The 12,373-nt window shown below is 41.7% G+C and overlaps 1 protein-coding gene across 3 annotated transcripts; it reads right to left on the bottom strand.

The window, feature by feature from the left end:
- Nucleotides 1-1,086: 1,086 nt before the first annotated feature.
- On the bottom strand, nucleotides 1,087-12,216 carry sh2d7 (SH2 domain containing 7). 3 transcript variants are annotated; one of them, XM_086026042.1, is made up of 7 exons: nucleotides 12,081-12,216; nucleotides 8,638-8,791; nucleotides 6,969-7,058; nucleotides 6,378-6,543; nucleotides 3,831-4,073; nucleotides 1,955-2,620; nucleotides 1,087-1,872 (listed from the first exon to the last, which is right to left on the bottom strand). In XM_086026042.1, the coding sequence occupies exons 2-7, from the start codon at nucleotides 8,787-8,789 to the stop codon at nucleotides 1,828-1,830; spliced, it is 1,362 nt and encodes a 453-aa protein (XP_085882168.1). In that variant the 5' UTR covers nucleotides 8,790-8,791; nucleotides 12,081-12,216; the 3' UTR covers nucleotides 1,087-1,827. The 3 variants fall into 3 exon arrangements, with proteins under 3 accessions (XP_085882168.1, XP_085882169.1, XP_085882170.1); XM_086026043.1 differs by having other exon boundaries at nucleotides 6,378-6,478; nucleotides 8,638-8,759; nucleotides 12,081-12,201; XM_086026044.1 differs by lacking the exons at nucleotides 1,087-1,872; nucleotides 12,081-12,216 and having other exon boundaries at nucleotides 2,016-2,155; nucleotides 2,542-2,620; nucleotides 8,638-8,815.
- Between the last annotated feature and the right edge of the window lie 157 nt (nucleotides 12,217-12,373).

The raw sequence follows: 12,373 nt of genomic DNA, 5'->3' as shown, positions 1-12,373 counted from the left end.
CGACATCAATGAAGATGGATCAATCCTCCAACAATTACGTCAACAAATATTTACAGTGAACATTTAATAAAGGGACAATGTGTAGAATGTTTAGATTTTGATAATTCATTTAAAAAACCCACTATTCATTTCAACAATATGCAAAAAAAAATGCTCTATTAGTTGACCTTTAGATAGCACTGAATCTACACAATGTCCTTTTACGTTAAAAATATGATAAAAAGCTATTTATAACATTGCAATATGTGATTTATATCTATTGTGAATGTTGCTTATTCATCTTTAAAGAAGAAGTCAACCCCCAAAAAATATTTGCAATAGTATGTTCTATGCATGTTCACTAGTCTAAACATGGAATTATGATTAATATTGCATTTGTAGAATATGAGTTAAGCAACAAAATCCGTGTTTAGCGATCCAATGAAGCGCCTGGCCATTTTGTCAATTCTGTTGACTGAAAATAATATCACAGCAGTGTTGCCACCTCCTCAGTAAGTTAAGTAGCTATAGGCTGTCGTAAAAGTCGCTGGAAGTTGCTAAATGACGCCGTCACCCAATTTGCATAATTGTTCTTTTGACTAGACAGCTTACACTGAGCCATGTTAAGCTAGAGAGCTAATATTAGAGGTTTTGCTTGCTTGTGTGAGAAATAAAAAACACACACTGAACTGTCTGGACAAGGTGAGTGTTTTTAAATGCAGTTGTTTATTTAGACAAGAAAATTCACATTTACTCCGCCGTGACTGTAAACCAAGGCAGAGAAAAAGCTTCGGGTTCTCATGCGCGATTCATAATATTTCCAGTCTGCACACGGAGGGGTGAACATCTCCTGCTCTGACGGCTGCTGCAAGAGGACTGGGCCGCCTGTGAGTACTCTGAGGGCGACAAAAGCACCCGCTGCATGTCGAGAACCAGAGCTGAGCATTCCGTCCCAGGGACGGAATGGTCCGTCCGTCTGTCCGCCCTGGATGGACGCCCATTTTGTGAACGGTCAGACGGAGGACTCTTTTAAAAAGGACGGACTAAGCAAGGACGGAGGTCGGTTTTCGTCCGTCCCTCTAATCGTCCCTACCACCTGACGGGTAAAACTGTAGTCGAACTTTCGCCGACGAACGCCCGCTTAAAATTAGAAGCAGACCGGCCTATGGACGGGTACTAGCTTAGCACACTAAGCATTGTAGCACGGGGAGGAAGGAATTTTAGAACACCGGTAGGTCGACGCAAAGAGTCAAAGACCGAACACTCTAACAATTCTACCCCATGTAAGCAGAAGTGTTTAATCATATTAATCATAATCAACCTCGTTTGTGTTGTGTAATGGTTTGCTGATTGGTGTGCTAACTTAAATGGACAGATGGATGAGCACATAAAATGTCTTATTTCACATGCTCTCCTAATACAATGTGTGAGAGGCAATGAATGGACCAATAGAAGTTCAAATGTATTTACTGAAATTGAAATACAATGCTTGATTTGGTAGTAACAGGAAACAAATAGTTTGTTTGTGAGTTCAGTACAGTGTTCTGTTATTAAAATGTTGTTATTATTACATATGGGAACATTTCCTTCCACCCGTTGTGCAAAATAGGATCAATGAAGACAAAGTTTCCTGTAGATGAATGTGAATGTTTATCACCATTTGTCAGTTCTGCAATAGACTGAGACTGGTGATGATTTCAGGGTGGACCCCACCATTCGCCTGAAGTCAGCCGTGGAACAGATGATGATTGGATGACCATTATTCTATTAGTAGTCTTATTTTTATTGTGTCTTGTGATTGTTTTGTCTAAATCTGTGTTTTCTGTCCAGATGGTCTTTATGGCACATTTATTTCTTCATATAATCAGGGAAAAATTTCTTCCACTTCACATTCTGTAAACAACAAAAAACCAAACAAACAATTATTTAATGGTGTCCTTCACATCAACATTTAAGATTTTCATCTCTGACTCACATTTTTTCCCCATGTAGATTTGGTTATCTTGGTCTTTATGTCATCAAGCGACTCGTAAGTGTTTCCCTGGTTTTCAGTGGACTTGTCGGGGACCTGCGCGTAGGTGGTGTCTGGGAAAGTGACAATTGCTGGCTTCTGCTGAATCTCAGCATACATAGTGGTTCTCGGAGGGGTTGAACTCCATTCAGGCCTTTCAGAGGTCTGGTACAACGGGTTGGGCTTAAGCAATTCCAGATCATCCCTCTGCTCCTCTGACCACAGGTTGCTCACTCTCAAAGACTCCGCGGGGCCATGAAGTGAATATGTGTGGCATGTGACCCTCTTGGCAGCAGCATGGGATTGAGATGCTGAGACTGTGAATGATTGACTGTTAAACTGGTTTGAGTAGGTCTCCTCTTGTTGATTTGGTTTGCTTTTGTTTATCATTGGCACACACTTCCTTCTGCCACCCACAGGCGTCTGCTGAGAGTGAGCCACATGGCCACCGGGATAGCTTGCATCAGTGTTTAAATGTGAAGTCCGACTGGTTAATAAGGTTGTGTTTTCTCCAAGTCTTTCTTCTCTGTTTGTGCCCTTCTGGGTATTACCTGGTGGCAAGGTGGTGTCAGAAAACGATCCACTGAGGGAGAAGGCCAGTGGAACACCCCTTTTTGGAACAGCAGGACTCTGGAATAAATCATGATAAATTCAACATGTTGTCAATGAAATAAGCATATGTTAGTTATTTTCATTTTAGAGTCTATGGCAGCGGTCTTCAATCCTGTTCCTCCATGGCCAGGTGCCCTGCCTGTTTTCCATCTCTCCCTGCTGCAACACACACCTTATTCAAATGATCAGGATCAATATCGATCTTCTGCATGACCTTGCTGATTATCTGATCATTTGAACCAGGTGTGTTGCAGCAGGGAGAGATGGAAAACAAGCAGGACACCGGCCCTTGAGGAACAGGATTGAAGACCCCTTGTCTCTGGACTCTATTTTTGTGACCAGCATAAATCTTGCAGAGCGCATAGTGTGACTCTGCACGGAAGTAGGTTAGACCCAATGTTGGTAATTTCTGCAAGTGGGCGAGGGCTGCGCCTGTGTGGGAGGGGTCACAGCTGACTTCAGTCATGGCCAATCAAAATGGCTCCTTTCGTTCCCCTTAGATGAGGCGCCCGAGTCACATACTGGAGTCTCAAAATGGAGAAAGCACATTTGTGAAGTGGCCACTTGGGACACTTGATCATTCAAGTGTCCTCTGATAGCTGTGCCACCCAGTGGGATGATTTAAAAAATATAATACAATGATTCAGAATTTCAGAGGGTTTGATGACCGCTGTTCACTTATGTATTTATGAATGAATATGTCACGTTAGAGCTGTCTATCCTGTGCTGGTGTCAGACGTGGCCTGACTAGGCGTGAGGTTGACTGACTTTCTGCCGCTAAATTGTCACTTGACCAGGCGGATATCCAAGACACTCCTTCTGCTGCGCCAGCCTGCCCACACTGAAAAGAAATGGTGTGTTGAATTTACTCAATTCTATTTCGTCAAGTGGTTGCACAACATCATCTGCATCCAGTTTAATTTTTTTAAGTACCTCTATAGTCTACTTAAAAATATACCTGGATCCAGATGATTATATTTCGTGCAACCGCTTGGTGAAATAAAATGGATTAAATTCAACAAAAACTTTCTTTAGTGCAGCTTGGCAGAGACGAGTCAACCAAATTGGCAGACAGACACAGTGAGCCTTGCGCTGATATAAAAATCGGGATCTGACAGCATTTACGCCACTGCGCAGATGTGCTGTCTACAAAATAGAGCCTTATGTGTAATGGCTTAGTCAAACAGATCTCAGGAGGAAATGGTTGTCATGTGTGCCTGTTTCATACCTGAGAGAGGGACAGGGAGTCTACAGACAGGGTTGCAGTCAGTTTTTTGTTTCTGGATTTAGGTGGCAGTGCAGGTGGCTGAACTGTAGTACGTACGCCACCAGTTTGTTCCTGGATCCTTTGATTGTTTCCAGCACTGCTCTTCTTTTTCAGGTCCCATAGGCTCCGCAGAGCATGGACACTTACTCCTGATTCCCCTTTGCTGTTGTAATTCACCACATCATACAGTTCACCCGTGTTTGCCTGGAAACAACAACCCCTTTTATTGTCTCTTTATAGCTGCTAAAAAGCACATTCGCTTCATAACCCAAAACAAGTAAGATACCAGAGCTGGGCTCCACCTATCTGCCTATGACGGATACCCATTTTGTAGGCGATAAATGATAGACGGGAAACTTAAAACGGTGATATGAAAAACCTGTCATCTTCGTCACTTTCCACACTTCCCCCAGCCCCACATATACCAAAAAATGTCAGCTACCGTAATGTATGTGGTATCAACAAAAAGCTCCACCTATCTGCTATCAGAATCCACTGCAATTTCATTGCGAGCTTAAATGGTTCATGAGTTACGGTGATTTGAAAAATGTGTCATCTCCTGTCAGCATTGACAGGGTCCTGGAAAGTGCTAAAAGGCTATGCATTTAGTCTCAAATATCACCCAGCGATAAAAGTTTTAACGGAAGCCCGTTTAAAATGATAGTCAGACCGGCCTATAGGCGATTACTATTTGGTCCGACCGGACAAAATGGCGGATAAACGGACTGCGGAAGGCTACCCCGGCTGTAGGCAGAAGGCGGTAAACGGACCCCAAATTTTTAGTAAAATGCCCAGCTCTGTCAGATACAAAAAACATTGAACTGATATGAGTGTCACTTTTGTATTTTTCCAAGGTGGCAAATGCATGGCAAACATTCAGGGCCCTGTTTTCGTTCAGAACATAAGTGTGGGGCAAAAAGCATTCTAACTGTGCATTTACGTAGTTAGACTTTTCTTTGTTTTGGTATTTTGCTATACTTTGCACAGGTAGAATTGTACGGGGTAACGAGGCATTGGCACCTTTGTGTATCGTTGTGAAATGGAAATGGTCTTTTCCCAGCCAATCCCAGTGGCATCCCTCATTTGCATCAAAATCTGTGTGGTCGGATGCGCAGGACACACGAGTACGCTTGACATTGTGGGAATAGAAATACTCGCTGGTGTCCATGCATAACATTGGCAGGTATAATTACAAGAGCTCCCTTTGCCAATGATGGAGTCAGCCGTCCATCGGACATGGGCAATTCCATCTCCGATTATGCGTCTGTGTAACATCTGCCCTCGCAACCTTCACCCCCCCGTCAATGATTACGTTTCGGCACATGACAACGTTGCACTCCCTAACTCCCCCCATCATCAACAAATAATTTTCGGCACATGACAGCGGTCCATAAATATTCCCGGCCCACATTTTAGTCCCAGCACGTACCTGATGATAATGACTATAATTCGTACAATGTATTGATTTCTACAACGATTTAGAGCAGGGGTATCAAACAAATTTTTTGTCGGGGGCCACATCGTAGTTATGGTGTCCCTCGGAGGGCCGTCATATAAATGTATGATCGCCTTAAATGATCTCATATACACAACAAATTGATGGATAGGTAGTGTTGAAATTAGAAGCCAGTAAGTAATTGTTTTTTCAGTTTTTTTTTAATATGTATTTTAAGGGGAGGATTGGTAACAAATAACACATTGCAGTATCTTATTTCTCAATGTTGTTAAAAGTGAAAACAATTGGCAAGAAATGTGAAGTTGACGCACATGATTTGTCTTTGCGGGCCACATAAAATGAGGTTGCGGGCCCCCGGGCCTTGACTTTGACACCTGTCATTTAGAGGGATTGTCCTGCACTGGTGTCATATGGATGAAATCCCATCACGTCCACCACACAGATCTGCAGGGCATTAAATTTTTCTGCCTGCACCTTGATCAAACACACTAAAATTGCGTTAGACCACCTGCACTAGAAGTTAGACATGGTTTTTGCAAGTCTAAAATCTAGTCTGTTTTGTAACCAAACCAGTGAGGCCTATCACGTCTTACCAAACTCACAAATATGCTGAACTAGACCGAAGCCCCGGCACGAAAATGACAATACAGTACACCCTTTTTACAGCGAGCGCAGACTACTTTCTGTTCCCAAATCGTCGGAGGAGTCGGGGGTGAGGCAACTCGGAACGTCCAGACAGGCGCAACAAACACGGTAGACTAGATTTGCACTGGCACGAAAATGAAGTTATGCCTGTTTTTATGCCAAGTAACATGGGCGCCAGTCTACCAAAATAGGGCCTTTAATGTTCTCTTGTCTTCTTAGCTGAAATGTGTCTCTCCTTTAATTTTATGGTTTCAATATAATTCTGCAGTGAGATAGTTAACAAGTGCAATTTTCAGCTGAAAAAAGTAATAGATCATTTTAAGGCCTTGTAAACAATCTTCATTCTACTTGTACAGCATTATTCACTCACATTCCAGAGGATTGAAAGTTAGTCTCAAAGATCTCACCTCATGACAGCTGCTTGTCAGGTACTCTCCAAATGGCTGGATAGGGCTGACTTTGTAATGATCTATCAGCTCGGTGATGCGGGAGTAGGTGTGACAGTCACCTGATATGAAAAAAAGTCCCTCTTGGTTTTGCGTTATAACATAATGGCGGCACCTGTCAAGGCCCCTGTGGGGAGAAAATGCATGACTCATTGTTTTTGCTGAAATAATTGCTACTATTCTCGCTAGTATTCCTCATTTCTGGACAATGGATGGACAAAGACATGACATCAAAAATAATATTGATCATCTCAGTGAAAGCTTTTCTAACTGCAAAAGTGGGACTAACTCCATATAACTTAGCATAGCCGTCAAAATGAGTTGTCTCAAATTGTATATATCCACATGCAGGAGCTTAGCAAAAATCAAATTAAAAACCACATTTTTTCTGTCATAGGCTCATTCTCTAATTTAATTTTATAACATAGACAATTGCAGTGGTCTGTGCTGTTCTAATGGCATTGATCTGTATATTACACCTATAGGCTAAACTCACAAAATTATTTCTATAGGTTTGTGTGCTTGATGGCACATTCATCTTCTACTTCTTACTTGTAGGAAAGGATGTAGCCGATGGCTTTATCACTGAGGCGGATGAGAAAAGAGCCCAGAGCTTTATCTCCCAGGAGATCCTCTGCATGCCTGTGACAGTAAGGCAGACAACAAACATCAGAAGCAACTGAGTTGAGTAATATTTCAACTGAGTTAACAATTACCCGCCAGCACTGTGAAGCTTCCACTTTATCTCCAATTGCTAAGAGACAATTATTGGCGGCCTTGGAGAGCTTTTTCTTTCTTTGTTTTTCTGCTATGTATATGAAAAATTAAGATGCTTTTCAAAATGTAACTTGATAGTCAGCTACATTCAAAGGCTTGATTTAGTAAGATTTGCAACATGCTCTATGCCCAAAATGCCCAAATGACAGCATCAAATACGGATAAATGTATTTCCTGTCATTAATAGCATGATGCATAAAAAACACAAGACACACTGAGATGATACAACCTTTTGGAATGTTTTCACACAAAATGAAGGGTTTATGGGTCATCCATTGGTTCCTCTGGAGATTTTGTTGACATGTCCATCCAAAGTATGTGAATGTGAGAGTCTCAAGTCACCTGACGTAACTCCTTGGTAGGTAAATGCCATCATAGCAAAATGCACACATCCATTGCAATACAGTAACTGAATTGATTCAGATAATAATTATAATATGCTACAGTATTCGTTTTAATTAATTATGAAAGTAAAGAATCACTCTGGAAAAAAATGAAATGGAGAGATACATAATGTACTTCAGTTCCTTCACATTAACACATTTGTATTGAGTAGTGATATTTTTTTGGTTGAGATAAGTGAACATGCTAATATTAAACAGCATGGTAATATAAAAGGGTAAAATGTCGAATAAATACAGGTCACTCATAGAATAGAATTACTTAGGTAAATGTACTGTTCAGGCGTAGAATTGAATGATTTTTTGAACTAAGGATGTAGCCGATTTTATCAGAGGTGACCAGTATCCTGAGGACATGTTTAAGGCATCCATCCATCCATTATCTGTACCGCTTCTCCTCACAAGGGTCGCGGGGCGTGCTGGAGCCTATCCCAGCTGTCTTTTGGCAGTAGGCGGGGGACACCCTGAACTGGTTGCCAGCCAATCGCAGGGCACACAGAGACAAACATCCGCACTCACAATCACACGTAGGGGCAATTTAGAGTATCCAATCAACTTACCATGCATGTTTTTGGAATGTGGGAGGAAACCGGAGTGCCCGGAGAAAACCCACGCAGGCACGGGGAGAACATGCAAACTCCACACAGGGAGGTTGGAGCCGGGATCGAACCCACGACCTCTGAACTGTGAGGCGGACGTGCTAACCAGTCGACCACCGTGCCGCCATGTTTAAGGCAAAACATATATATTTTGTCAAAATATGACTTAGGTCATTATTTTAAGAGGCTGGCGATATCTGATGTTTATCAAAAGGTTGTGTAGTTATGTGTTATCAGTTGTGAGAGAAGTTAAGACCGCATAAGAGAAGTGAGCACGATGTGGGATATTCCATTTATGATGGCATTGATATGCACAGTTTCACATCAACTTTAAACCAGACAAATAAAAGGGGGGAAACAATGCACATTTCATGATAGGAAGAAATTGGAACACTGCAATCTATTTCATACTTTGAATGATAATCGTTGATTCTTGTTTCTTACTTTCTTCCAGTGAATCCTTGAAACCAGTTAGGAAAGTTTCCATTTTGCAGAATGATCTGTGCCTGTGTCCCAATGAACCACCGAAGCACGAGCTCCTTCAGACCTCCTTCAGATGAGTCGAGCTGCAGATCAACACATGACTTTGTCTCCATCCCTGCACATTTGTCATGAAACCAACACACAGAGCACTTGTCCTGAATGAATGGTCCCTGCTTAGATCATCTCTCAAAAGGAAGGACGGGCTCTCATTTGACTATAAAACAACTCTCTCATGTGAACAACGGTATTGTTTGACTTTATCATCGCTTCATCACTCAGCTGCCTTTCCCTGCCTATCTGTGTTCCGTGTGCGTGGTGCATGATAGGTGGGCAGCAAGTACAGACAGTACTTTACAAAGTGAGGAGAAAAACAGAAACCTGGAAAAGTTTGGCATGATGAGTTGCCAGAATAAACACATGGGGTGGTAGCTGGCAAGTAGAAATCACAGAGGAATTCACAATATCATGTTACAATATTTTGCGATAGCCCGAGTCCTGATGACACAGGACCCATTGATACCCTTTTAAATTGCATTTTAGATATCAAGTCATGGATGGCAGATAATTTCCTACAGCTCAATCAGGACAAGACTGAGGTTTTAGTTATCGGTCCCGAAGGTCAGAGAGAGAAGCTTTTACCAAAACTACACATTTTTAATCCCTCACATTGTGTGAAGAACCTTGGCGTCATTTTTGACTCTGAGCTCAGTTTTATTCCTCATATTAAAAATGTAACCAAGATTGGTTTTTATCACCTTAAGAATATCGCCAGAGTCCGCCCGTTTCTCTCTCAGGCTAACACGGAAGTGCTGATGCATGCCTTTATTTCCTGTCGTTTAGATTACTGTAATGCCCTGCTCTCTGGCCTCCCGAAAAAGAGCATTTCACCACAGCAACTACTGCAGAATTCAGTCGCTCGGGTGCTGACGAGAACCAGAGGGCGGGAGCACATTACGCCAGTTTTGAAATTGCTGCATTGGCTCCCTGTGTGTTCAGGATCGATTTTAAAGTACTTTTATTAGTTTATAAATGTGTTAATGGTCTTGGGCCATCTTATTTATCTGATTTGCTTTTATCATACCAGCCCTCGCGGATCCTGAGGTCCTCTGGCGCCAGCCTTTTATTTATTCCAAGGGTGAGGACCAAAATGCATGGCGAGGCTGCATTCAGCCGTTTTGGTCCTCACCTTTGGAATAGCCTGCCAGAGGACGTCAGGTCTGCAGAGACTGTTGATATTTTTAAGAGGAAGCTCAAGACACACCTTTTTAGTTTGGCTTTCAACAACTTTTAAATAATTTATCTTTTCTTTTGATTGAAGATAATTCTATGTTTTGCTTTGAATGTTTTAAAGCACTTTGAGTTGCATTTTTATGTATGAAAAGTGCTATATAAATAAAATGTGATTGATTGATTGATTGAGTCACGAAACAGTGGTAATATATTGTAAGGTACACAATATGATACGTTAGTAAGTAAGGAAACAATACTAACTGGTAATCATTCAAACTCAAACCATCCAAAGTTTGTTTTATAATACTTAAATGTAATAATAATGAAATCACCAAACACCTGTGAATATTTTTATTCATCCAGGTCATTTCATTCTCAGGGCACTGAATCAATTGCATCTGGTTCTGGTTGTTTTGGAAGACGTTTCGCCTCTCATCCGAGCAGGCTTCATCAATTCAAGCAACAAGGCTTGGTAAGGACTGCTCTAGGTTCCCACAGGCTGTGAGATTAAGATGCCCCTTCACAAGATTTTAAATTTGGTTTTGTAAAACAAAATTGTAGTCTTCTGTATTTAATCACCCTCCACATATGTTTACTTGAGTGTACTTCTTATGTACATATTGGGCCCTATTTACGTGCAGAGCGCAAGTCTCACGCAAGGCGCAGTCTAACTTTGCACATAAATTGAGTTTTGTTTGTTTTGGGATTTGGCTAGATTTTGCATAGGCAGAATTGGGCGTAACGGGTCATTTGCGCCTTTGTGCACCATTGTGGGATTGAAATAGTCTCTTCCCGAAAATAGTCTTTTCCTTAATTTGCATCAAAATCAGGGCGTTCTAAGCGCAGTGCTCCTGAGTACGTCGTGTTTGACATAGCAGGAACAGAAATTATACTCTCTGGGGTCTGTGCATGACATTGGCAGGTAAACTGCAAGCTCTTCACTTGCGGATGATGAAGTCGGCCGTGCGTGTGACATGGGCAATTGGAGAATGCCTTGCACCCCCGATCGTGTGTCTGCACAGAGCCATAAGCTGCCTTCCAGTGATATACAGTCATGGTGGAAGTATTGGCTTAAACCTGCATATCGCTGGAGTCGGGCAAAAACACTGTACCTCCGAAAGAGTCATTTTTCAGGAGACCGCAAAAAATGGCATGGCTGTTCAACCATTAGCATTGCATTGTGAAAGACAGCCATTTTCAACACTTTAGATTGGACAGTAATGTGTAAAAATAATACCCACATGTCTGGACAGTAATGTGTAAAAATAAAACCCACATGTCTGGATTGACCAATAGTATAGAGTTTTGGAAAAATAAAAAAGAGATTCACCAAAATGTAACTTATGAGGTTTGGCCCGACGCCACCGACGAACATTTGTTAACATTTGTTAACTAATACACTTAATACCAACATTATCATTACCAGTCCTCATTTTATAATTTTTTTTGTTGTTGGTCACTGTTTATGTTGTTTGTTAAGAGTTAGCTCAAGTTTTTTTTCCATTTTCCAAGTGGTCAATAACAGCATACTGTTTGAATTGGAATGAGAGAAACTCAGTATTCAGTATTCGCAAAAGTCAATTCCGGTAAGAGCTGGGCATTTTACTAAAAATGTATCGCCTTCTGCCTTCCGCCGGCCGTCTATCCGCCTTTTTGTTCAGCCCGACCAAACACTAATCGCCTATAGGCCGGTCCGACTATCATTTGGCTTCCGTTAGCATTTCTGTCTACCAACTTCAACCAACTTCCACTCTGCCCACCGCCCCCCACCCTCCCCGCTGAGCAATATTTGAAACGAAAGACTCACTGTGGCATGGAAGTAGGGCTGTTCGATTTTGCTTAATAAGGAAATCCCGATTATTTTCTCTCAAACCTGATTTTACGATTACGATTTCTTTGTAAAATAAAAAAAAAGAAAAATGAAGTATTTTGAATGTCTTTTATTTAAACTTAATTTTTCTTTCTTTGAACTCAAAATGCCAGTCAATTTAAGTTCAATGAAGGGGATCGGCTGGCTAAATGCCTCCTACCAGCCCGACCAGAGCAGGGATGATTCAGAATGGTTCAGTTCTATTACAGGCAGTTTCCAAGTTTCAATCCTGGGCTCCTAGCTCACAATCGACCTGGCCAATTCCGTCAGTTGAGCATACGCTCCACTTCACTTCCTCACTCACTCGGCAGTCGGCTCAGATAGTCGGCTCCTGCAGCAAACAATCCCCCACGTGTCACTTTCTCCTCGGCCAGCGGACAATCGCTTCCGCATTTCAGCAATTGTATTGAACACGCTACTCACGTGACCGTATGACAAACACGGAAGTAACCACCGGAAAACAGAGATTTTAATATGAAGAGAAGAGTAACAGAAAGTACAAATACGAAGAGAATGTATAAACAGAACACAATACAGAAAGTACAAATGAGCTACACTTAGATACACCAAAAATAACAAAATCGAACGTGCCAATTT

The sequence above is a fragment of the Filicampus tigris genome, chromosome 3 (genome assembly GCF_054856515.1).
Source record: "Filicampus tigris isolate MCC_2025a chromosome 3, RoL_Ftig_1.0, whole genome shotgun sequence".
NCBI classification, from domain to species: Eukaryota; Metazoa; Chordata; class Actinopteri; order Syngnathiformes; family Syngnathidae; genus Filicampus; species Filicampus tigris.
The sequence above is the reverse complement of the archived record's forward strand: the minus strand, read 5'-3'. Positions and strand labels throughout refer to the sequence as shown.